Source organism: Meles meles, chromosome 5, assembly GCF_922984935.1.
Source record: "Meles meles chromosome 5, mMelMel3.1 paternal haplotype, whole genome shotgun sequence".
In the NCBI taxonomy this organism is placed as follows: Eukaryota; Metazoa; Chordata; class Mammalia; order Carnivora; family Mustelidae; genus Meles; species Meles meles.
In genome coordinates this window covers 21,922,207-21,948,797 of record NC_060070.1, presented here as the reverse complement: position 1 = coordinate 21,948,797, position 26,591 = coordinate 21,922,207, and the positions used below count along the sequence as shown (strand labels likewise).

Genomic DNA, 26,591 nt, shown 5'->3' with positions numbered 1-26,591 from the left:
TTCCGTTAATACTTTGCGGCGAGGTAACCTGCACATCTGTGACCCCCAACTGGGTAGGAGGAGGCCTTGCCCCAGGCGCGCGCGCAGAGACGGCCACCCGCGGGCACCTGGGTCTTGGCTCCTCCGGGCGGGTGGGCCCCGCCTCCGCTCTCCTGAAGCCCAATCATCTGGAGAGTCCGGGGCACGTCCCGCTCCGGCCACGCCCCCAGCCGGCGGGGCGGGGGGCGTCTTTAAGAGCCCGCTGGCGGGCCGCGGTCGCAGTGGGGGGTGCGGGGCTGTGGACAGGAGGCCCGACTCCCGAGGCTTTGAAGTGCTCGCTCTCCTCCGCCTTCCTCCTTGCGGCAGCCTCCGCGCCCTGCGCCGCCGGCCCACCGGGGGTTCCACCGCCCTCGCCTCGGCCTCGCCAGCCCGCCGGCTCGGCGCTCGGCAGCTCCTCCGCGAGCCCGCCGGCAACTCGCACCCCTCGCGCTCCCCTGGCGCCCGAGGGGGCCGCCTCGGGCCATGGTGCCCTTCCCCGAGGAGCCCGCCGCCGCGCGGGGGACGAGCGAGGCGCAGCCACCGGGCCCCGCGCCCACCGTGGGCGTCGCTCCGCTGCCCGGCTCGGGACCCTCGGACGGCCCCGAGGCGTCTGTGGAGAAGGTGGAGGTAGAGCTGAGCGGGCCCGCGGGCGCTGAGCCCCCGCAGCGTCCCGAGGGCGGCTGGGGCTGGCTGGTGATGCTTGCCGCCATGTGGTGCAATGGGTCGGTGTTCGGCATCCAGAACGCCTGCGGGGTGCTCTTCGTGGCCATGCTGAAGACCTTCGGGTCCAAGGACGATGACAAAATGGTCTTCAAGACAGGTGAGGCGCGGAGCCCGCCGCGCCAGCCGGGAGTGGGGGGAGAGCGGGCCCCGGGCCCCGGAGCGCATCCCGCGTGCGGAGTGTGTGTCGGCGCCCGCGTGTGCGCCTGGGTGGGTGCTTGTGTGCGCGAGGGTGTGAGAGGTGGGTCTGTCCCGCTGCGAACGCAGCCTGTCGCTCCGGGGGCCGCCGTGTGCCTGGCTTTGTATTGAATCCAGATGTGGGGACGGGGTGTTTGGAAACAAGTCGCAGAACTTACTTGCCCAGATCTAAGAGTAGCGTTTAAGCGTCTGCGGTATACTTCTCTCTTAATTTTTGAAAACAAACAGAGCCTTTCAAACCCAGCAACATCGCACTGGGATTTTTACGGTCTCTTATGTGGCCAAGACCGTTGGGTTTTCGTTCATCTGTCTCCAGGGCTGTCAAGAGGGGTGTGTGTGTGTGTGGTGAGGGAGGCAGGGTTGGCGGGATTAAAGAGATTTATTCCAAGGTCACGGTGAGTTCCGAAGGGAGCCCTGGAAGAGTCACGGTTTCGTGTTTTTTTTTGGGGGGGGGGGGGTGGTGGTGGTGGTGCACTGTGTGCTTAATATAGAAAGCATAGGGGGCAGCCAGATCAGGGACTGGGAGGAGGAAGGTGAGGGGTTGCCCTTTCCTGTTATGTTCTTTGTCGTATTTAACCATATATGAGACTGGATGAAAAAGCGCAGACTCAACATTTTTTCCCCTCTAGAGCGTTATTATGTGATCTCTTGACAGATAGGCAAAAACCAAGTCCAAGTGCTTTTGTATAAACTCTTCTACATACATTATTTTATGGTAGCTTGCGATGCAGTTGTTATCAACCCTATTTAGGTGAGCAAACTGAAGGTAGGTAAAAATAGTGTCTTGGTGAGTAGCAGAATGGAGATAGAACACACATCTTATGACTTAAAGGGCTAAGTGACTTCCATTACTAAATAAGGCTCCTCCCTGCCATTGGGGAAACTTTATATGATTGATAGTCATTTTTTTTTAACTTTAATATTCTGTTTTTACAGTGAATATTCCTTAGGTCTTTAGTGTGCATGCAAGGAACATGCAAGACTGTTATAACAAATTCTGAGGCAGAGGTAATGTTGGGAGTTTTAAAACCTTATATAAGTAGTATTACATGGATCATTCTGCAGCTTGCTTTTCTTCTACTCTGCATTGTTTGCAGTTTATCCACAGAACACCTCAGTTGGGCTGATAGCTTAAATTCTTACGTTTTAACTCAGGTTTTTCCATTGTATGAATGTATATTATACTTTACTAATACATTCTCCCTTTAATAACTATTTAGATTACTTCCAGACTTAATATAAACAATGCTGCAATGAGTGTTCTTGTACATTGTCTCTTTGCACATGTGATAATATACCATATTTAACCTGGAATTTCTGTTCCTTAAATAGCTCTTAAACTACTGTGTTACACAGGTCACAGTGTTAGAAATGTAATGTCCTGTATTTATTTTTAATAGAAGGCAGGTGTTATAAAGTTTAGCAGAATTGACATGCATATGCAGTATTGAACAAAAATAATCTTTTTTATGTGAGCATTGGGCATCTGATAAGGAAGAGGTCAAGGAGGCAGAATTGACACTCAGCATTTTAAGACTGGTTTCTTCAGCATTTAGCATATTCTTGCCTGGGTTTGCAGATTTTTAATGCAGTTGAAACAACAAGACAACAATCTTTTGTTTATCACTGTTCTTGAAAACTCAGGTGAGTAGTTCATTTGCTATCGTGGGTTTTTTTCCTCGTATCTTCATTTTATGAGAGTGACTTTGTGAGTGAGTGAGCAACTGCTGGGGAAAGGCCGTAGTTTTGCCGGGGATCCGAGTTCTACAGTGTAGAAGCCTCTACCCACTTTTCACATCCCCAGAGATCCTGCTGGCGACAGTATCCCAGTACTGGCCAGTTGAGCATGAGGGAGGGACCTGCTCTCTTGAATTTTTGTAATTCCACTTTGTCATGTTTGTGTATGTGGGGGTGTATATTGTACAGTTACACAGGTAAACCAGTTAAGCCAGTTAAATGCTGAAGATCTCTGTGTTTATCTGCATGACTGTGGTGTATGACTGTGCCCTTGCACAAAGGTGCCCACCCAGAGCACAGTTCTGTGGTGACTGGGAACCAACCTGTGCTCTGGGTGCCTGCCTGTGTACTTTTTTTTATTTAAAGATTTTATTTATTTATTTGACAGACAGAGATCACAAGTAGGCAGAGAGGCAGGCAGAGAGAGAGAGGGAGGAAGCAGGCTCCCTGCTGAGCAGAGAGCCCAACGCGGGGTTCAATCCCAGGACCCTGGAATCATGACCTGAGCTGAATGCAGAGGCTTTAACCCACTGAGCCACCCAGGCACCCCCTGCCTGTGTACTTGTAATGGTTCTGTATAACACAGCAGCTAGACTGAACAGTGACTTTTACTTGTATGCTATGCTATACAGAGCTGAAAATTGAAGAATTTTAAGGTCTAAGGAAGAAAAAAAGATTTAACCTCATCTGTGGGGAAAAAAAAAGTGGTAACATGATTTTCTTTAAGCCAGTTAATACTGAGACCTGTCCCCCCACCCCCAACACACACACACACAGACGTGTTTCATAAAGTCCATCCTTCACAACGGGCACTGAAGTGTTTGAGAAAACCTGAAGTCTGCCTGTTCAGGCTTTTTCATTTTGATATTCTGATGCTGAGTCATCTGTGATTAAACATATGCAAGCTTCCAGTACAGTGCCAAAAATAACTGAATTGTTTGAGGCTTTTATTTTTCAAAAAGTTTTGGTCCGTTATCTGTTACCTTATTTGTGATTGATAATCCTAGCATTAGCGACCACTTAATTTTGTTTTCCTGTTTTCATCGGCTTCTTCCTGGTGATGAGCCCAAGGACGCATAGGAAGGTAGTGGTGGAAAGTGAATCTAGGTTTCTAAATGATGGCTCACTTTTCTTGAGAACTAACTACGTGCCAGGCCCAGTGCGAAGCACCTCTATGCATTCCTATTTAAACTTTACTGCACCTCCGTGATACAGGGTTAACTTAATATCTTTGCAATGTGGAAACTCAGGCTTACAGAGTAAGTAGTGGAGCCAGGATTCAACCTCGGGTTTATCTGACTCCAGAAACTGGGTTTTTAATGATTGATCCTTTGCACTGGCATGATAACATTCTGTTAATATAGCTTTGTTTATTTTGTTGACTAATTCAAGCATTAGGAATTGAGTACCATACCAGGAATTCTAGGGTTAGAAAAGAAGTCTGAAAGACAAGGGTCCCTGTTTCTTGGTCTTCAATAAAGTATTGAAGTCAATACTGTCAATAAAGTATTGCCAATTGTTAATGTCTCATTGAAATAGTTTGTTGTAGAGGGACTTCCAGTGAGAAACAAGATAATTTCAAATGGCATTCAGCAGAAGTATGGGGTTTCCTTTGAAGAACCACATTCCTCTAGACTGATCCATGCATGGTAGGATGTTTCCAGACAGAACTGGAAAGGAGACTTTCTCAGGCTTACTTCTTTCAGGGTTATCTTTTTTAGTTTGAGAGAGCGTGCAAGAGAGAGCTCACAGAGGGAGAGGGAGAAGCGGACTCACCACCGAGTGGAGAACCCGATGCAGGGCTCCAACCCAGAATGCTGGAATGGTGACCTCTGTGAAGGCAGAGGCTTAACTGACTGAGCCACCCAGGCGGCCCTCTTCAGGATTATCTTAACTCTTCCAATGCAACTGACAATCTACAGAAAACTTCTCAGGAAAGTCCCTGAAGAAATTCGTTCACACTAAGATATAGGCTAATTTATACAGCTTCATGTTACGTGTTATTCATTCTACAAAAGTTTACCAAGTTTCTGTCACTCTCTGTGGTGGGCACTGGAGATGGTAACTGAGAGAAACAAGGTCAGCAGTTCCCAAAGACTTTTGATCTGCTGGGGTTTACAAATGAGTAAACAGAATATTTCCCTGAGGCCTTTGCAATTTAGCAGGACTAAATCTTATTTTAAAAAGCTGAAATTCTAAGGAAATTCCTGTGAATGGTGGGGGCTGCGAAGGCATTTGATGTTTGATAGCCTCTTTCTCTATGGTAATAAATCTTACTTCGTGAATTTAGGACTCTGGAAAAGGGAAACGAGCTGAGCTACAAGTTAGGCAGGAGAATGAGTGAAAAATGTTGACTGCCTCACAGCCCCACTATGTTATCCTAGCTGCCAGTGACAGGATGCTCAGAACTGTGCCTCACACATACCCCTGCAGCAGAGGGAGCAGACAGAACTTGAGCTGTCTCTTTTCAGTTAATCTTTTACCTGTTCACATGTGTACAGGTAAATCAGATGCTTTTTTACCGGAGTGTTATTTTTCCTTAGAAATCACAAGTGTGCTGGATATTGGAAAGCACATATTTAGTTCCTTCATGGAACTGATAAAGAATTAAGAGTTCTTTTATCTTCAGATACAGCGCTGTGGACACTCTGGGATCTTATTAGGGTATTAATCTAGCTTACTTATCTGCTTTCTTCTTGGAGAAAGAATTTTTTTTTAAAGATTTTATTTATTTATTTGACAGACAGAAATCACAAATAGGCGGAGAGGCAGGCAGAGAAAGAGGAGGAAGCAGGCTCCTGGCCAAGCAGAGAGCCTGATGCGGGGCTCGATCCCAGGACCCTGGGATCATGACCTGAGCAAAAGGCAGAGGCTTAACCCACTGTGCCACCCAGGTGCCCCGAGAAAGAAATATTTTAATGGTATATTCACTTTTAAAATATGATTCTGAAAACATACTTGTTTTAAATAAACAGTGTTTAGGGTAGTTAATGATATCCTTTTGAAGATACTATGTCTTTGTGGTCCAGAGGCTTGGTCAAGTAGACTCTTGCTTCTTTCATAATTTCCAAATTGTGATCTTTTATTTATTTATTTATTTTTAAAGATTTTATTTATTTATTTGACAGAGAGAGAGATCACAAGTAAGCGGAGAGGCAGGCAGAGAGAGAGGGGGAAGCAAGCTCCCTGCGGAGCAGAGAGCCCAACGCAGGGCTTGATCCCAGGACCCTGGGATCATGACCTGAGCCGAAAGCAGAGGCTTTACTCACTGAGCCACCCAGGTGCCCCTCTTGAAGGTTTTTTAAAAAAATGTTTTCACATTTACAGTTATGCTGATATTTACATGCTGTAGTTTTTTTTGCTACACCTAAACTTATAGGAGGTTGATTATAGTTCAGAACCGAACTGCTCTGTCTGGCCTTTGTGCTAAGGGCTCTTTGTGTGTGGGGCGGGGGGTGGGGGGTAGAGCTGCCTGGATAACTAATTATTTCTATATCCTAGGATGGTTTTTAGTCACAGTGTTTGTTGAGCTGGTTACGGTGAATGAATGATCTAGTTCATGGTCTAATACATCTTTGACTCTAAGAAAATGTCTGTTATTTGCACTGGAAGAGGCTGAAAAACCAGGATAACTCACGGCTGTTGTGCTTGAATCTCCTCCATTCTCCTCCATCTTAAAACATCCAGTCTTATATTCCATGTAAATTCACCTAGACTGCCTGTTATGGTAGGTCATTAGATCACAAAAATGGTTTCAGGATCTTGGCATAATAAAGAAATGAGTATGGTGTGAGCATTTTGTACTCCATTTCCAGAATGTTTCTGAATTCAGAGCAAGATGGAACAGTGTGAATAGTATATAATGAATTTTGATCAAATACAATAATGAGTATTCCTGTGGTTTATCATGGAACTTTTGTCAATACAGTTAACTGCTCAAAGAACAAAATCAGTCAAAAGTAAAAACATACCAGAACTACTTCAGGAGGGATTTTGAGGTATCTTTTAGGATAAATTGTACTCTGAACTCCTGTTGTGATTTGTTGTATCTTTTCGGACGGGTTCTTGTCGAATCCATATTGCAGTTCCTTGAGGCTTCATCCTAGGCCAAGTACTTGGCTTCACTTTTCTTACCTTTCTTGGGTGTCCCACACACCCCATTTCTCCAGCCACTCTGTTGGGGTTGTTATTTCCAAATTTCTTCTGTGTTCATGACCCATATTTATTGTATCTGGACAGTTCCATTTGGATACACAGGTATCTCATAATCAAAATGAATAAAAATAAAAATAAAAAGCATTTTTTAGCCACCCCACACACTCTTCTTCTGCTACCCAAAACAGTATCTCACTGGCAAATAAACCTGTCCTTTCTTCTGAATTCTCTCGGTGTGTGACACCTCTGGTTGAATTCATCTTAATTTCTTATTTCTCCCTTTTCCTAATTTTGTTAAATTACACCAAGTCCTTTTACAGTTATCTCCTTAATGCCTCAAAAATCAATCCCCTTTCTTTCCTTCAGTGCTGTCTTAATTCATGCCTTCATTAATGCCTCAATTATTGTCATAATGCTTTAACTGATCTCCCTGTTCTCAGTTATAAACTTGAGCGATTTCTCTAAAACGTAGGATTATATCCTGTTTAAAGGCAGCAGTGATACTCATTACTCTATACACCAGAGGCCTTCAAGTTCTGGTCCTTTCCTGACCCATTAGCATCGCCTCTCACCTCTCTACCTTGTTCTTTGTGCTCTGGCCAAGCCAAAAGCCTTGCACTTTTCAGAACTTACCCTGCTATCTCTTGCCTCTCACCTTTAGTGTGCCACTCCTCTCTTCAGTGTCGTTGTTAATCCTTGTTAAGAGTCTGATGAAATTGTTGGCCATTTTAGTCTTTTTCTCACAGCCATGGGACAAAACAGTGATTTTATACAACTGTTGTTACATTTTTGATACACTTGGAACATTTGTGGGGGGTGGCATGAATTCAAATGAGTTATGAGTTATGATTAAAGTGGAAGACAGAGGGCTGCCTGGCTGGCTCAGTCGGTCAGAGGGGTGCCTGGCTGGCTCATCAAGCATGTGACTCTTGATCTCTGGTGGTGAGGTTGATCCCCCTGTTGGAGTTAGAGATTACTTAAACAAAACAAAACAAAAATACCCCCCCAAAACAAGAAACAAAAACAAACTTGAAAGTGGAAGACAGAGAACCTAATTGCAACCTATTCTAATCTACCATTCTGTGAATGGCATTTTTTTTTTAAAGATCTATTTATTTATCTATTTGACAGAGAGAGACAGAGAGAGAGGGAGCACAAGCAGGGGGTGTGGGAGAGGGAGAAGCAGGCTTCCTGCAAATCAGGATGCGGGTTTGGATCCTAGGACTCTGAGATCATGACCTGAGCCTAAGGCAGACGGTTAACGGTTAACGGTTAACGACTGAGCCACCCAGGTGCCCCTGTGAATGGCATTTTATTTTATTTTTAAAGATTTTATTTATTTGACAGACAAAAATCACAAGTAGGCAGAGAGGCAGGCAGAGAGGAGGAAGCAGGCTCCCCACTGAGCAGGAATCCTGATGCGGGCTCTATCCTAGGACCCTGGGATCATGACCTGAGCCGAAGACAGAGGCTTTTGGGGCACCTGGGTGGCTCAGTGGGTTAAAGCCTCTGCCTTTCGCTCAGGTCATGATCCCAGAGTCCTGGGATCGAGCCCCGCATCGGGCTCTCTGCTCAGCGGGGAGCCTGCTTCCCCCCCCCCTCTCTCTCTGCCTGCCTCTCTCCCTACTTGTGATCTCTATCTGTCAAATAAATAAATAAAATCTTTAAAAAAAAAAAAAAAGACAGAGGCTTTAACCCACTGAGCCACCCAGGCGCCCCTGTGAATGGCATTTTAAAGGTAATTCATATTTAAGTGATAATTTGCATAGTCCTTTATCATAAATAGCTTTCATATGCATTCATACATATTCATACATTGTTTTTAGAGTAGTCTTGTAGTGTGCTGTTACCTCCGTTTACAGATAACAAAGTTAGAACTTGTACAGTTTAGGGTTGTGGCACATAATATCACTATATACATCTATTATGTTGAATTTAAGAGTGTCTTTTCAGCTGGGTAAAAATTTGTACTTGTGTTAAAGTCGTCCTGAACCGTAAAACCCTGCCTTTTTTTTCTTCTCCCTTGAAACTATTTTTTGCATATTTACCTATATATTCTCTAGAACCTGAATAATATCTTTTACCCAAGTTACCAGAAATCCTGGGAAGTTGCTTTTGGAGTAGAATTCTACTTAAGAGTTATTACAAACCAGTTAGCGATCTGATCTCATATTCAAATTAAACAAACAAACCTTAACAAAAACAAACTCCCAAACACTCCTTGAACAGCTGGCTCACCACAGCTCTGAGCACCAGCCTAGCCTGGTGCCACTCATGAACCGTGGTGTTTTTCCTGGCAGTGATTCAGAATGAGCAATTCCAGCACTCCCGAGGAGCTGTGCAAACCACCACACAGGAGGCAGCCCCTCTGAGCCTGGAGTGAGGGAGGGAAGCAGTGCTTTCACACGTACATGTACCAAATGTGTGTGCGGTACTTTTCTTTGCTCCGGTATCTTCAGGAACGGCAGAAATAACTCCCCGCCTTGCCTATAGGAGCTAGAGCTAAAGGAGCAGAGGAAATGACATGTCTTATTTCCAAGTTGAAGTCTTTTTTTCATTTTTCTTTTTCGTTATGGGGTTACGTGTGAACTAATGCACATGGGCCAAAGCTGGGTTTCTGCTTAAATTAAGTCTGGAGAGGTGTATGGGTCTGAGAAGGCAGCATAGTTTCCCTCCACTGGGAGGAGCATCTCAGAAGTTCCAGAGGTCATTTAGTTTTTATTTTTATTTTTTAAAGATTTTATTTATTTATTTGACAGACAGAGATCACAAGTAGGCAGAGAGAGAGAGAGAGAGGGAGGGAGGAGGAAGCAGACTTCCTGCTGAGCAGAGAGCCTCATGTGGGGCTCCGATTCCAGGATCCTGGGATCATGATCTGAGCCGAAGGCAGAGGCTTTAACCCACTGAGCCACCCAGGTGCCCCGTTTTTTTGTTTTTTTAATCACATTTATTTATTTGAGAGAGAGGGAGAGAGTGCTTGAGCAGGGAGGAGGAACAGAGAGCAAAGGAGAAGCAGGCTTCCCACTGAGCTGTTGGATCTACACCCTTTTCTTTCTTTCTTTTTTTTTTTTTTAGGATTTTATTTATTTGATGGGGGGAGAGAGAGAGAGCAAGTGTGTGTGAGAGAGCACAAGCAGAGGAAACTAGAGAGGGAAAAGCAGGCTTCCCTCTGAGCAGGGAGCCTGATGCGAGACTCAATCCCAGGACCCTGGGATCATGACCAGAGTTGAAGGCAGATGCCCAGCTGACTGAGCCACCCAGGTGCTCCAAGGCACATTTAGTTTAAAAAAGCATAGTCAAGATTCTAATTTTGTATTTAAAAAACAAACAAACAAAATAATCCTGATTATTTTCATTATGCAACTAAAAGGAAAGTGACCAAATCTTGGCTGGTGGATAAATACAGAAGCATACCTTTATCTTCTGAATTAAATTAGGGTTCTCACTTGAAGGGTTAGGTACCCTTGGAGGTGTGCATTAAAGTTTTCAAGGATTATGAGACCTCTGTGTTTATCAAGAGGGAACAAAGTTGATCAGAAATGCTGCTCTCGGGTGCCTGGGTGGCTCAGTGGGTTAAGCCGCTGCCTTCGGCTCAGGTCATGATCTCAGGTCCTGGGATCGAGTCCCGCATCGGGCTCTCTGCTCGGCAGGGAGCCTGCTTCCCTCTCTCTCTCTCTGCCTGCCTCTCTATCTACCTGTGATCTCTCTCTGTCAAATAAATAAATAAAATCTTTAAAAAAAAAAAAAAAAAAAAAGAAATGCTGCTCTCCCATAGGAAGGAGAATCACTGACTAGAGCTTATGTATTGGTCTGTTGTTCAGCTATTACTTTTTTTTTTTTTTTTTGGCTAAAGAGTAAATTGCATAAACGGTGTTCTGTAGGCATTCAGAGAATCAAAATTTATTCTTGTGACAAACGACTGAATCCAAAACCAATTCTGAGCTATGCTTTATAAAAGCAGAAAACCACTACTCATTAAATAGAGATATTTCTTGACTCTTCTGGGTAGATTGGTTTTAAAGTCTGGTGACTTTTTAATAGTAAAAATCTTTTCATCTTGGTTAATTATCCTTTTTATTAGTTTTGACTTCATGTTCCAGTTTTCAAATGGCGGCATCTCAAAGGATTCACATTTGTCAATAGTTGTCTAAACAATGACATTCCACAAAGTTAATTGATGTTTTAGTGCAAATGGGGGCAGAATGTTGCCATTGTTCTATACTAATGTAACACTCAAATTCTGGCAGCAATAGCCCCAACACCATAGTTCCCCTGAGTGCCATGTTATTAGATTTCTTACTTTCTATTGGTTTTTCTGTGGCTTCTAAGCTTTCCATGTTGAACAGGTGTTACTTTTATAATAAAAATATTAATATTAAAAATAATTCATGATTAACATTAGACATTAACTTTCATGACTATAATAGTAAACTTGCCCTAAGAATAAGTTGTTTTGGAGGAATAAATGATAGATGGATGGAGTTTTAGCTGTGCGTGTGTTAGATTTTGTCTCTTTCTACTCAGACAAAAATGTTAATTATGGAATAGGCTGGAAATGGAAAGCCAAGGAATACCAAACTTACTCTTTTACTTTAAATTCATAACAGATACTTACATACAAATATTCTTTTTTTTTTTTTAAAGATTTTATTTATTTATTTGACAGACAGATCACAAGTAGGCAGAGAGGCAGGCAGAGAGAGAGAGGGAAGCAGGCTCCCCGCTGAGCAGAGAACCTGATGCGGGGCTTGATCCCAGGACCCTGAGATCATGACCTGAGCCGAAGGCAGCGGCTTAACCCACTGAGCCACCCAGGCACCCCCTTTTTTTTTTTTTTTAAAGATTTTATTTATTTGACAGACAGAGATCACAAGTAGGCAGAGAGGCAGGCAGAGAGAGAGGAGGAAGCAGGATTCCTGCTGAGCAGAGACCCCCCGATGTGGGGCTCGATCCTAGGTCCCTGGGATCATGACCTGAGCTGAAGGCAGAGGCCTTAACCCACTGAGCCACCCAGGCGCCCCTACATACAAATATTCTTGCATATGTACACATGTCATTAGTACAGAGCCACAGTCTCTTATCTGACACTCTTGGGGCCATATATCTTTGGGGTTCAGACTTTTTTGGACTTTAAAAAAGTAAACTGTTACAACCATCTCAATTTTTTAACACCCTACGGGGAATATGGGGTGGCCCCCTGTAATCAAATACATTGATATTTCTGCAGCAAAATCTATGGGTATTCAGAGCAAGTGGACAAATAAAGACCATAAATAGTCTCATGTCAGTTCAGATTATATTTTGCTTCTAAGTGAGTGTTGATACCATCTTACAAAAAACTTTTGTTTTCTGTTTCTCAGTGAACATTCTTTTTTTTTTTTTTAATATTTTATTTATTTGACAGAAATCACAACTAGGCAGAGAGGCAGGCAGAGAGAGAGGAGGAAGCAGGCTCCCCGTGGAGCAGAGAGCCCGATGCGGGACTCGATCCCAGGACCCCGGGATCACGACCTGAGCCAAAGGCAGAGGCTTTAACCCACTGAGCCACCCAGGCGCCCCTCTCAGTGAACATTCTTAAGGTGCATTTTTCTACAGCACACAGTATACCTGCTTCAGGTTTTCAGTAAGTGTGGCCTTCTGCCATACTGCTCTATCAGAGATTACTAACCAGTCCTCCTTTGTTGGATGTTTGAACTGTAGGCAGTGTTATGCAATATAAGTATCCTATCTGTATACATCTTTGAACAAAGAAATTGTTTTTTCTCCCTTGGATTGCTTCCTTGGGGTACATGTCCAAAAGTGAGATTACTGGTTCAAAGGGTATGCACAATTTTATAACACTTGTTACACATTGCCAGATTGTTCTTTAGAAAACTTCAAGCAGTTTACTGTGCGCCAACAATATGTTGGCTTCCTGAACACCCTAACAGTGTTAAGTTTTATTTTTGTTAATATTTGCTAATTTGATAAGTGTCAATGCTATTTTTAAAAATTAACTTTAAATTATATTTTGTTGCTTTTAGGACTGTGTGTTTTCCCAGTTTTTGAGCCCTTTAAAAGCAGCAAAATGGCCTGACAATTGTATATAAAATCTAGAAATACAAGGGGACACATACCAGTAAATATGTTAGAGTAAATTTGTTACCACAAGTGGGAATACTAGGAAGGCCTGAGAGTATACTTGTTTTTAGATTCTCACCTGCCACACCTAGCAGGTGGGGCACACCCTTGTTCCCATTCCTCTGCTCTCAGCACAGGTGTTGATCAAGGCCTTCTTTTGGGGTTAAAAGTGGGAATGGAAATGAACCATCTGGAGACTCGGCTGGAAGGACTTCCTGACTCTTCAGGTGACTCTTCATCCTTCAGAGGATCAGGTCTGCACGAGCAGCCCTGTCTCATCCTGGGTGCTGTTGTCCTCCTCCGCCTCCTCCAGACCCAGCCTGTTCAGTTGAAAATAGCTTTAATTAATTAATTTGGGTGTACCTGTACTTAAAAATGTTTTCCTTTTATTTATTTTTAAAAATTTTCATTTAATAAATGTTCATTTATTGAGCACAAACTATGTAGTAGGGTCGTGCAGGAAATGAATACATTTGATGTATTCCATACACATGAGCGATTACGAGAGGAGGCAAAAACGTAAATGACTCTAAGGCAATATGCTATACATGTTAAATGCAGTATGAATAAGACAGAGGATTTTAGGGGATGGCAAAGTGACTTCTGAGCTGATCAGGCAAGGTTGCATGGAGATAGAGCTTTTGAGTTCGGCTTTAAAGTATCCATAGACTCGATTTCAGATTTCTCAGGAAGAGCCGTTTTAGGTAGAATGTGAGGCCTAGGCAAGGGCTAGGAGGCAGCCTACTAATGGATGTTTTACTGTGCTTTATTCTATATTGTAACTTGTTTTATCTACCCAATAATTATGTGATAAAACTGCTATAATGATTGTCATGTTTTAGATAGGCAGCTAAGGCTAGTGAGCAGTGAGGGCTGGGTTTGTATCAGGGCCCACTGGACTCTTTTTATGCCTGAGTACACACTGGACTTATTAAGTGAATGCAACGGGTTTGGTTTGCCGAGAGCCAGGATGTGTGTGTAAGGAAAGTCACAGAAGGGAAGGCTGGAAAGGAATGGTGGAGCTAGGGAATGGAAGGTTTGAATGGTGAGTTAAGAAGTTTGGATGTGATTTAATAGACAATGGGGAGATAATGAAGGGGTCTGAAGTAATGCCTTAAAAAGATGTGACTGGGTTGCAGAGGGAAAGAAAGGGTGAGCTCCAATTACAAAGTTGTTGGGTGAGATTTGAGGCACAGTAGTTGAAATAGGGAAGAAAGGACAGCTGTGAAACATTTTAAAGGACCGCCTGAGGAAATTTTTAGTAAATGTTGGGTGTGGACAGTGACGTGGAAGCAGAGATGATGCCTGCATCTGGAATCTGCATTTAAGACTTTTTGAACTGGGAGCCCCACATTTTCTTTCTGTACTGGCGCTACAGATTACATAGGCAGCTGTGGTTGGTGCCATTGTCAAGACCAGGGGCACGAGGAGGAGGAACTGATGGGGAAAGACTGAGTCAGTCCTTCGCGTGTTAAATGCCAGCAGGACATCAGGGGGTGATGTCATGCAGGTAACTGGAAGCGCAAACCCGGAGCCTCAGAGTGAAGTGAAGCCGGTGGTAGAGCTTTGGATAGAGCACGTGTCTCCAAGGGGAACATGTAGTAAGAGAAACCCAGAAATTCTGTCTCAAGCAGACCTGGGGGCTGCTCCTAAGGAGTTTAGTTCGTGTCCACTGAAATCATCATATTTAAAAGTAACAAAACTTTGAGATCCCCGGGTGGCTTAGTTGGTTAAAGTGTCTGTCTTCAGCTCAGGCCATGATCCCAGGGTCCTGGATTGGAGGGAGCCTGCTGCTCCCTCTACCTGCTGCTCCCATTGCCTGGACTCTTTCTCTGTCTCTCTCTTTCTCTGACAAATAAATTCTTTTTAAAAAATTAAAAAAAAAAAAAAGAACAGAACTTCATTGCTTTGAAAATTCTAGCATTTAGAGTTCTCTTATTCAGATCTGCAACTTCCCAAAGGTCAGAATTGTACTATTATCTTTGTCTTAAGTTTTCCAAAGTGTAGTCCTAAGACTGACTTATTTTTTTCTCTGTTGTCTGTAGGGCTATTGACATTTACTCTTTCTTTCATCCGTGATGCAATTAAGCCAGTCTGTAAGTCTTATTTTCAAGATGTTCTAGACCAAGAGACTATGAGAATAGCTTAGAATAGTTTTAATCGATTTATGTATTTCAAATTTAAGTATAAAGTATTGATGGTGGTGGAAAACCGTTCAACAGGCAGATGTTATCTTGTAGATCCGTCTTCACAGAGTTTAGTAACTGAGTCGGCTACTTCATTTACAATTCACGATGAAAACAGCTCTTTTCAGTGTAGGCTCGTTTTTTAAAAAATTGTCTAGGGAAACTAGGAAACTAGTATAAATGAATTTAAGTTCTCTGACTAGGAGTAGGGTGGAATATTGCACAGTCTGTTAAGAAACAGGACTGACTCTTGCAGTTCCGTCACACCAGACATTTGAGGTTTGGTACGGGGAGGAGGAGGTGTCCTCCTGTGCTCGCTGGCGGGGAATGGAGTTGGGCCTCATTCGGGTAATAACTGGCCATCGGGCTACACCCAAGTGTATTTTGCCTTCATCTTGTGTCACAGAGCCTAGCAGCAAGACTCCAGCAAGATAATAGAAGGGCAGCGTACTTTCAGATGCATCCAGTGCTGCCGATATGTCAAACAGTATTGTCATTGAGCAGCTGGCGTGGAGCCCCCACGTGGGCGTGTGTGTTGACTCACGTGCTCTGCTGTAATCTCTCAGAACTCGGGTCCTGAATCGCTCTCCTGTGATTCAAGCCCAGCTGAAGGTGTTGGAAGTGCAGTGACCCTGGTGCAAGAACCTGTAAGCGCAGGGGGCGGATGAAAGGGAACGGATAGTTGTGTAAGAAGAGGCTCTCTGCCTTTTTGGGTAAGACACTCTTACCTTTCCAGTAACTGTTCTGTTTTTAATGTCATTTGGCTTCATTTACAAGGTTTGTATTAAAGCGCATGTCTGTGTCGAAGCAGTCTTGTGACCGTGCTTGTCTCCTGTTGTGCTCCCGGGGATGAACTGAAATACGGCTTTGCTGACAAGTACATTTGGTATCTAGTGGTTATGGAGAGGGGAGGAAAAGGGAAGTCCAACGAAAGCACTTTTCCCCCGGAGTTTGATAAACAGAAGCCATGTAGTCTTGTAAATCCCATGGCAACACACCAGGCAGAAAAAAGACTTGCTAATAGCAAAGGTCAGGATTCACAAAAGAGCAATGTAGGTTTTTGGTATTGACTTCAAAACACACTGTTTTTGTAACTTCGCGTTCATTTGTTATATGTATGCGGTTATAGTTTTGTATATATGGTAGTTGCTTTTCGTAACTTTGATCAGGAAACAGATGAGTCACTTAAATCAAAAGGCAGACTATTATTCTTTTTGGGAAAAAAATGTAGTAAAAGTAATGCTTGATCCAATTAATCTGTCTTCTTCCTCTAATTCATCATGATAACTTCAGGTGTCTGGTGGCAACTGAGAATGCGTTATGGAAAAATGTCAAGCCATTGTAATCTCCATTATTTATGGTCACTTAAGAGGATAAATTAATCATTGGTCACTAATCTTTGGATAATTACTCTATTTAGTTGGAAGTATCCTTAATTTTTTGGAAAGCAAGTCAGTGAATTAGTAGAACTGTCAAAATTGATCAGCTTTTCTAAGCCTAATAATAAGCGAATGGAAACTAGTTGCCTGCAACCCTTTCTCTCCTGCATTGTAGAATGATCATTCTAAAACTCTGGACAGTGTAAAGGGAACAACAGGAAAATATATTAATACACTACCTCATGGTTTTCGGGTGGGCATTCAGAGCCTGTTAGTTGAGGATTAACATAGTTGCCATAACAGGTAAAGTCTTGTGACCTGTGTATGTGGTTTTCGTTATTAGAATTAGGTAAGTTACTTGCGTTATAACATTGGCTTGGTTATAGGTTTTTAGGAAGTGAGTCTTTTAGGGACAGCAATTCCATTTACTTGTGCATTGAATAAATATTTTGAAGGAGTCAGCTTTGTTTAAGTATTGTATTAGAGGGGCGCCTGGGTGGCTCAGTGGGTTGAGCCTCTGCCTTCAGCTCAGGTCATGATCTCAGGGTCCTGGGATCGAGCCCCACATTGGGCTCTCTGCTAAGCAGGAACCTGCTTCCTCCCCGCCCCTCTCTGCCTGGCTCTCTGCCTGCCTCTCTTCCTGCTTGTGATCTGTCAAATAAATAGATAAAATCTTAAAAAAAAAAAGTATTGGATGCCAGGGATGAGGATGGGAATAAAGAAAGCTATACATTTCAGTCCCAAAGGAATAAAAAAAAAGGGAGGAGGAAGTCTTAGCCTTCTGTTTTTAGCATGGGTACAGTGCCTTAAATGCAGATTAGTATTCACTTTTTGGCGTTTGTGATCCTCATTCATGAGGTTCCCAAAGAATCTTTAAGAGTAAATGAGGTTGTTATGTGGATGAATCAGAGCCATATTACTTATCACAATCAAAATAATGCCATTTTGATGATAAAATTCACCTGCGTTTGTTACAAATTGTTGTTTTTATAAGGTTTCTGGAAACAAAACAGAATTTTGCCAAGTGTTGTTTCCAGTCACTAGAGAAGGATTTGTGTCATTATGAGAAACCTAAGACTGTATGTGGGACTGACTGACTAGAACCAAAATATAAGTTAGGACTTTAGAAAGCAACTGCAGGTTTAGAAATCTTAACTAGGACACATTTTAAAAGGCTCATTAAAAAAAAAAAAAAAGATTTATTTAGAGAGTGAGAGCATGGGGAAGGGGCAAAGGGAGAGAAAGAACCTGAAGCAGACTCTTCGATGAGCACAGAACCCAAAGTGGGGCTCAGTCTCACGACCCTGAGATCATTACCGAACCAAAATCAAGAGTCAGATGCTTAACCTACTGAGCCACACAGGTGCCCTGGCTCAATTAATTTTTAAAATCCAACTTTATTGGGGGATAATTTAATATAAAATTTAGCAACCTTTAAGAAAGGCTTTATTTATTTGATAGAGAGACATAGCGAGAGAGGGAACACAAGCAGGGGGAGGGACAAAGGGAGAAGCAGACTCCCCACTGAGCAGAGAGCCCAATATGGGGCTGAATTCCAGGACTGGGATCATGACGTGAGCCAAAGGCAGACTGTTAACGGCTGAGCCCTAAATTCAGCAATTTTAAGGCTAGAATTTGATGAGTTCTGACAAATGCATATAGTTGTGAACTACCATCACAATCATGATTGAGCCTTTCATCACCCCCAAGATGTTCCAGTCAGTCTTCCGCTTTACCCTGGCCCCTGGCCACTGCTGATGTGCTTTCTGTCACTATGGTGTTGCCTGCCCTAAAATTTTGTGTAAATAGACTCACACAGTATTGTTTGTCTCTAGTGCTCACTCAGCATGATGGTTTTGAAGATTCACCCATGTTGTTGCATATATTAGTAGTTCATTTCTTTTTATTGCTGTGTAGTATTCCTTTGTATGCCTATACTACAATTTTTTATCTATTCACATCTTTTTAAAAAAGATTTTATTTATTTATTTGGGTGGGGGAGAGAGAGAGAGCGAGTAAGCACAAGCAGGGGGAGCAGCAGGCAGAGGGGATGCAGGCTCTCTGCTGAGCAGGGAATGGGATGCAGACTCAATCTCGGGACCCCGAGATCAGGACCCAAGTGTAAGGTAGATACTTAAGTGACTGAGCCACCCAGGTGTCCCTCCATTCACATCTTGATGGACATTTGGGTTGTTTTTAGTTTTTGCCTGTTATGAATAGTGCTGTTTTGAACATTTATGTGTAGTTACCTATGTTTTCATGTCTCCTGTGCACCTTATTTTAATTTAAATTTTATTCTGTATGCTTATCTGTATTTTTAAATTTCACAAGAGGATGATATTTATTTTATTATTTTTAATTAAAAGAAATTGTGGTTGAAGGAGGAGGTGAAACAGTGAGTGGAGGACTCTGGAAAGACTAATTTTTCACTTGGGTAATTGGTGAATGTGGTATTCCCAATCAAGAGAGTCAAATATGGCTGAAATTTACTTTCTTTTTTTTTTAAAAAGATTTATTTATTTTTTAGAGAGCGAGTAAGTGATCGTGAGTGGGTGTGCCAGAGCAGGGGAAGAGCAGAGTGGGAGAGAGAAGCAGACGCCCTACTGAGCGTGGAGCCCAACCGGGACTCCATCCCAGACCCTGAGATCATAACCTGAGCCCAAATCAAGAGTTGATGCTTAACTGACTGAGCCACCAAAGTGCCCCTGAAATTTCCTATTTTTGAAAAAGAGTGAAGAGGGCCTATTGAGATGAGTCTTGGGAAATCACTGACTTCAGCTAACTTACTCTCATTGGCGTGGGTGGAGGTAAGTGGGGTTTGATTAGTTTGTGGAGCAGTGAATGGGGAGTAGAGAAGGGGGTGTGGGTTGAGAAGTGATAAGAGGAGAAATAGGGTGGTAGCTAGAGGAGGATTAGCATCGGGGCAGGTTAATAATTAACTTTATAAAGGATGGGAGTAGTTTGAGGAGAGGGATCCCGGATCCCGCAGAGAGGGAGATGAAGTTACCCAGGGCTAATGAGTAGAAGAAGGGTCCTGAGCAAGTCAGTTAGGCATGGGAGCATGGTGGTGGGGGTTGGGGGGTTTGGCCGGGCTGCCACCGATTTAGGGCCTGGAGAGAAGAAAGTAAAAACAGGAGCAAATGGAGGTAGGATTGCTGAAGATCAGGATGCTGAGGGGGCATTTGTTTTCTCTGGGAAGTTATTTGTTGAGTGTCACCTGATGCGGTAGAGGAGCAGATCTGAAGAGGGTGGCAGAGGTTTGGGAGCTGAGTAGTGAGAAAAAAAAGGAATGATAACAACTCTGAGAACTCAGCCAAGATTGGACAATGTGAATTTGTGGTGAAGCTGGTTTCTGAGATTGTGGCTTTTTCTCCACCCCGCCCCACCCCCAACCCCGACTGGCTCTGCCCCCTGATAAGTGCCCAGGGAAGGTGAACTGAACAATTGATACAAAGTTGGAGAAGAATCAAAGCAAAGTAATTTTACATTTTTTGTCTGTTTTCAGCTCTGTGCTGTGTGGCTCTCTTCTCTTTACCTTTTATACACCTCATGTTTTTGGTGAAGTTGACTGAACATTTAACAACCAAATGTATGTATGTATTTATTTATTTTTTATTTTTTCCAAAGATTTTATTTATTTATTTGACACAGAGAGATCACAAGTAGGCAGAGAGGCAGGCAGAGAGAGAGGGGAGGAAGCAGGGTCCCCGCGGAGCAGAGAGCCCGATGCGGGGCTCGATCCCAGGACCCTGAGATCATGACCTGAGCCGAAGGCAGCGGCTTAATCCACTGAGCCACCCAGGCGCCCCATCAAATGTATTTTTTTTTTTTTAAAGATTTATTTATTTGACAGACAGAGATTACAAGTAGGCAGAGAGGCAGGCAGAGAGAGAGGAGGAAGCAGGCTCCCAGCCAAGCAGAGAGCCCGATGCGGGGCTCGATCCCAGGACCCTGGGATCATGACCTGAGCTGAAGGCAGAGGCTTTAACCCGCTGAGCCACCCAGGCGCCCTCAAATGTATTTTTTTAAATTGTGATAAAATTTATGTAATATAAAATTTATCATTTTAACCACTATGAAGTGTACAGTTGAGTTGCATTAAGTACATTCACTATGTTGTGTACCCATCAGTGTCCTACAATTTTAATTTGAGGCATGACTTTGTCATTTCTTTTCCTCCCTTTTATTACTCCTGATCTGTAAATTCAACATAGTCCTTTACTGGAGACAGAATTTGTATTTTTGAGATTGAGATGTTCATAATAAATAGGTACTGAGCTTAACTTTGGCAGGTGCTGTGCGAGGCCCAAAGTGTGGCATTAGCTTTCTCGATATTTCGTTGTAATTACTTGTTAATGTCGGTCTTCCTTACTAGGCTTGTGAGTACAGAGGCTATCTGTCTGTGTCTTATTTACAGTTATATCTGTACTGTCTGGCTTAGTGCTTGGCACGTAGTAGGCATTCAGTAGAGTTTTTGAGTACGTGAAAGTCCTTTACCGAAAGAATTTATTTCAGTTTAGTAAATTCTTTCTGAATGCTTCCTATAAAGTGGGCAAAACTTGTATTCACACTTTAATACAGATTATAGGGCATGCCACATTCCAATGTCTAGTTAATTAGTAGAAATCAAAAAGGGTTTATATTTGCAGTTTCACCTTGGAAGGTATTAGAGAAGCTTGTGCATTAAACAAACGGTTGTACAGAATTGGCAGCAATAATCCCAAAACTTTCAAGCCTTCAGGCTGTAGTTTAATTAGGATAACTTGACAGAAAGTGAGTTAATCAAATTTGAGAGTTGAAAGAATGTTCCAATAATTTATGTTCACACACACCTCAGATATATCAGCAGGTAACAGGAACTTTAGTTGCAGAATAGTCCAAAACAGTGGAATGCCAGTGGATTTTATGGCTTATGGTAATGTTTTGGAGAAAGAAAACTTATAAAATTGTTTGGGGCTGTTTGGTACTATTACCCTGTATGAAATAAAAAACACTAGAGTTTAAAATATTATCTTCATTAAAGATATTATATAGCTAATGTATTAAGAAACTAAGAATTATGTTTTTATAGTTTCATTTATTAATGGATTCAGTAATACTTTCTATTTAAGAAATATGCACAAATATGGGGATTTCTCTGTTAACTGGTATTAGATAAAAATCAGTATTTCCACCAACTGGCTTATGTTTAAATAATGTAAATTATGTAAATTATGATGTAAAGGGGTAAAATACACATATAAGAATTAATTAGCAATATGATAACATCTTTATAAGAATAATCACAATATGTCCTCTGATTCTGAAAGGTAAGGGCTCTGTGTTTGTGCGTAGAAAACTTCACTGAGGTCCTTTTTAAAAAAAAAAAATCTGCCTCCAGTAAGGTATTTTGGATCCTATGGAAGGAATAAAGAAAAGCTAGTGGAGCTCTAGTTCTATTATTTTCTTACCCTTTTTTCACCCTCAATAAGCTGAAACTGGAGTTTGGTTTTAGGAACAGTAATGGAAATTTTCTTATGTACCATCAGCAAAATCTAATCCTGAGTGATTACTAAGGCTTTTCAGTGTGTGCTTCTTTGTGTGGGTGTGCGTGCGTGTGTAGGAAGCAGACAGACAGACAAAAGACACAAGTCTTTGGAATGGACTTCTCCACTTAAGTAATAGAGCCGGCAGTGGGGGGAGGGGAGGGGCAGGGAGGAGCAGAATCTCAGGAAAGGAAGCCTCAGGCTCCAGTCTTGGTTGTGTAAGTGCTGCTCTGTTTCTTCCACACTGAGGCCTGCACGGTCCCCGTGCTGGTGTTCTGCCCACTTTGTGTGGGGGAGAGAGGAGCCGGCTGTGTGGAGGTGGGATCTGGGGGTCTTAGTGCCTGCGAGGCTGACAGGAGCAGGTTGCATCTCCGGCTGGGCTCTGGGGCAACAGTAGCACAAACATCTAGGGAAGACGTTCTCCTGTCATCATTTTTATTCCTGAGTCATCATGTTTACTTACTCAGATGTCTGGTGTTGCCAGTTACTTAGAAATCAAGCAAGCAGCTTCTTCTGTTGGTCTTCTTTCCTTCCTTCTTTTCTTACTTCTGTCTTGTCTGTTACTCCTTTCCTTGACGTTACTCAAGCAGGCGCATTTTTTTTTTTAAAGATTTTATTTATTTATTTATTTGACAGAGAGAGATCACAAGTAGGCAGAGAGGCAGGCAGAGAGAGAGGAGGAAGCAGGCTCCCTGTGGAGCAGAGAGCCCTATGCGGGGCTCGATCCCAGGACCCTGAGATCATGACCTGAGCCGAAGGCAGCGGCTTAATTCACTGAGCCACCCAGGCGCCCCCAAGCAGGCGCATTTAAACACAGAGGTTACCATTTCCACCAGCAAGCATTTCCTCCTTACTTCGTTGACTTCTAATCCTGTGGTGTGTGATGGTGAATTAAGACATTTGAAGATGTTGCATTCATGTAATAGCATTGGTAAATCTTGAGAATATAGTACTGAGTGAAAATATGAAGTTGTAGAATGTTTAATCTGATACCATCTACATTTCATTTAAAAACATGTAAAACTACTACATTTCGTAGAATCTAAAACACTACCGATGCTAAGATGCACCACTATTTTAATACACTGAATTTACTGATTATAAGATACATCCTAATTTTATAGATATTTTAATATGAAAAAATGCATCTTAGAATTGAAGAAATAAGGTAGGCAGATTCATTTTATTTTATTTTTAAAAGATTTTCTTTATTTGACAGAGATCGGGAGAGAGCACAAGCAGGGGGAAGAGTGGAGGGAGAGGGAGAGGCAGACATCCTGCTGAGCAGGGAGCCCAGTGCAGGGCTCGACCCTAGGACCATGGGGTCATGACCTGAGCTGAGGGCAGATGCTTAACCATTTGAGCCACCAGGTGCCAAGTAGATATATTTTATTAAAATGGACTTATATAATAAAAATATAAAAATGCATAGAGGAGCACCTGGGTGGCTCAGCCGGTTAAGTGTCTACTTTCAGCTCAGGTCAGGATCCTAGGGTCCTGGAGTCGAGCCCTACATCAGGCTCTTTATGCAGCAGGGAGCCTGTTTCTCCCTCTCCTTCTGACCCCCTTTCCTTGCTCTCTCTCACTCTCAAATAAGTGAATAAAGTCTTAAAACCCATGCATAGAAATGATATATAGCCAATTCAGGATGTAGTTTATGAAGGGAAGGATGTAGAGGAAGGCTACAAGGGACTTGAACCCTATAAATTATTTTCTAAAATCTAAAGCAAATATTGCAAAAAATTAAGATCAGACAAAGCTGGTTGGTGAATTCCTATACTTTTCTGTGTGCTGTATTTCATCATGAAAATTATATATTTAAAAGCTACGTAAAAAGCAAGTTGCAAAAGTCTTTATATAGTGGATCCTATTTTATCTTCTAGCAGTATTTTTTTTTTGATAGTGATTCTTTTTTTTTTAAATTTTTTTATTTGTTTATTTACAGCATAACAGTGTTCATTGTTTTGGCATAACACCCAGTGCTCCATGCAGTACGTGCCCTCGCTATTACCCACCACCTGGTTCCTCAACCCCCCCCCCCCCGCCCCCGCCCCTTCAAAACCCTCTGGTTGTTTTTCAGAGTCCATAGTCTCTCATGGTTCATCTCCCCTTCCAGTTTCCCTCAACTCTCTCTCCTCTCCATCTCCCCATGTCCTCCGTGTTATTTGTTATGCTCCACAAATAAGTGAAACCATATGATACTTGACTCTCTCTTCTAGCAGTATTTGATTTTGTGTTCTTTCAGGCTTTTTCCTGTGTCTGTCATACCATCGCAGGTTTTGTTGTTGCTGCTGCTGTTGTGGGAAGGCTGGGGCATATTACATTTCCATTTTTCTGTGTGAATTAAGAGACCTACCATGTGTTGTTCTAGTAATGATAAAAAGGGCAAGGTTTTTAATGCTAAAGATGGCACAGAATGAATAGGATTGGCTGGCATTATTTCTTGGTGTTAAGAAAATATTTCCGTTTTTTGTTTCTTTGAAGCCATTTTTCAGGTTGCTCCCTTACTCTTTCTTTCTTAGTCATAAGATGTCTAGAGAGGTCAAGTCTTGAGAATATGAATTGTACAAGTTGAACAAAAGTATGTCAAGATGCCTGGCTGGCTCAGCTGGTGAAGCATACAGCACTTGGTCTGGAAGTTGTGAGTTCCAGCCCCATGTTGGGTATAGGCTTTACTTAAAAAAAAATACTATCATGCCTAGAAATCTGATAGACTTTTAAAATAGGGTCATGAAGCTCATGAACTCTTTTTTTCCTTTTACTGAAACCTAAAAAGTGTTTCAGTTTTGCCCTGCTACTACCAGATGAAAGGACTGTAGTAGGATGTTTGCTTATTATGTCCCAAGCAGTGAGGAATCTAGGGGCTGAAAGGGATGTTGTTTGATCACGTTACCTTTTTTTTTTTTTAAAGATTTAATTTTATTTATTTGACAGACAGAGATTACAGGTAGGCAGAGAGGCAGGCAGAGAGAGGAAAGGAAGCAGGCTCCCTGCTGAGCAGAGAGCCCGATGCGGGGCTTGATCCCAGGACTCTAGGATCATGACCTGAGCGGAAGGCAGAGGCTTTAACCCACTGAGCTACCCAGGCGCCCCTGATCACATTACCTTTAAGGGTCCTTAACCTTCTACGTCAATTAAAAAGGAATATTTTTCATATCCTGTAATATTAGTATCACACTTAGGTATTTAATAGTCCTTATTGTTTGATTAAAATAAAATTTGGCAAGATCTGTAAAAAAAAAAAAAGGTGCTAAATATAGTCATACCATTTGACCCAAAATCTCATTCCCTAGGGTCTTGCCTAATGACTCTGAGAAGGAAAAAGCTCTATGCATAAAGAGCTCCATTATACTATTACTGTAAAAAAGTAAAGCTTCAGAGTCCATTTGAATGTTCCTAAATCCAGAAATGGCTTGATAAGTGATGGCAGTCTGTTTTATGGATTATATTACAACTATAAGTGATAATGATTGCTGTGTAGCAACATAGGAAATGTTTGGTGAAACGAGCAGATATACCATGCTATGACTCTAGAAATGTCAAGAACATGAACAAAGATGAAGAGAATATGGAAAATCAAAAACAAAAGAATAGTTGTATTAAAATGGCAGAATTTTGAGTGGATTTCTCCCCTCACCATTTGTTTAAAAAAAATACTTATTTTTGAGGGGGAGCCAGATCATTTAACGAAAAATTTGAATTTCTCTTTAAGAAAATGGCAGATGGTAGGTTGGAGGATACTAGAAAACTGAAAGTAGTGGCCCTTTTGAAGATAAAACTAAAACATTTTAAACCGAGTTTGCGTTTGCACTGCACATATTGATTATTTAATTTTGTCTTTTCAAAGTAAGTTGGCGTAGTGCAATTATGTGGAAATCAGAATAATGAAGAGGATTGGTAAAAAGAAGTGGGAGGATCAAAGCCAATGTGACTAGCTTATTCTTTTGGACTACCAAATAAACCAAATTTTTGGACTGTTTGCTTTAGTCAATATTTGGTTATTTGCTTTGAAGCTATTTGTTTGCAATAATGCCATTAACATCTTCACGAGAGCTGCAGTCTGACACTGAGAAGGTAGAATCTTAACTAATTTTATCATTTATATAGAAAGTGAACCTCTTGAATGACAACCATTTCTTTTCTCTATACGTCTTGTTTTTGATTTTTACATAACCATGGACTTCTAGTGACAAAATAAGTCCCATAATTAACTCGTAGTTAAATCATCTTGCCATCATAGGTAGACTGGGGCTAGTGATGACTGAAGAGAGGACAGAAAATACTAATAGACTAAAAAAGTTTTAGACCTTCAGGGCTTTGTTAACCAGTTAATCCAGCTTCTTTGTTTTATAGGTAAATAAGTAAGTACCAGGGAGATAGCAATGAACCTATGTCTTAGGATTTCAAATCTAATGCCCTTTCTGTTGTACTGCAAGGAGAAGAGACGGGAAAGGGAGAGCAGAGCCAAATTATTGACATTTTAGAAGCTTCTTTTTCCGAAAGGACAGAACATTGGACTTGATGTTGTTATTGTCTTAAGTTATAGTTTTTAC

The 26,591-nt window shown here is 42.1% G+C and overlaps 1 protein-coding gene across 2 annotated transcripts in view; it reads left to right on the top strand.

Moving 5' to 3' along the window:
- Positions 1-242: 242 nt before the first annotated feature.
- Positions 243-26,591, top strand: part of SLC16A10 (solute carrier family 16 member 10) — a 124,851-nt gene continuing 98,502 nt past the window's right edge. For both annotated transcript variants that reach the window (XM_046004445.1, XM_046004443.1), the window contains exon 1: positions 243-838. In XM_046004445.1, the coding sequence (XP_045860401.1) occupies positions 502-838 (337 nt within the window). In that variant the 5' untranslated portion in view covers positions 243-501. The remainder of the gene's footprint in view (positions 839-26,591) is intronic.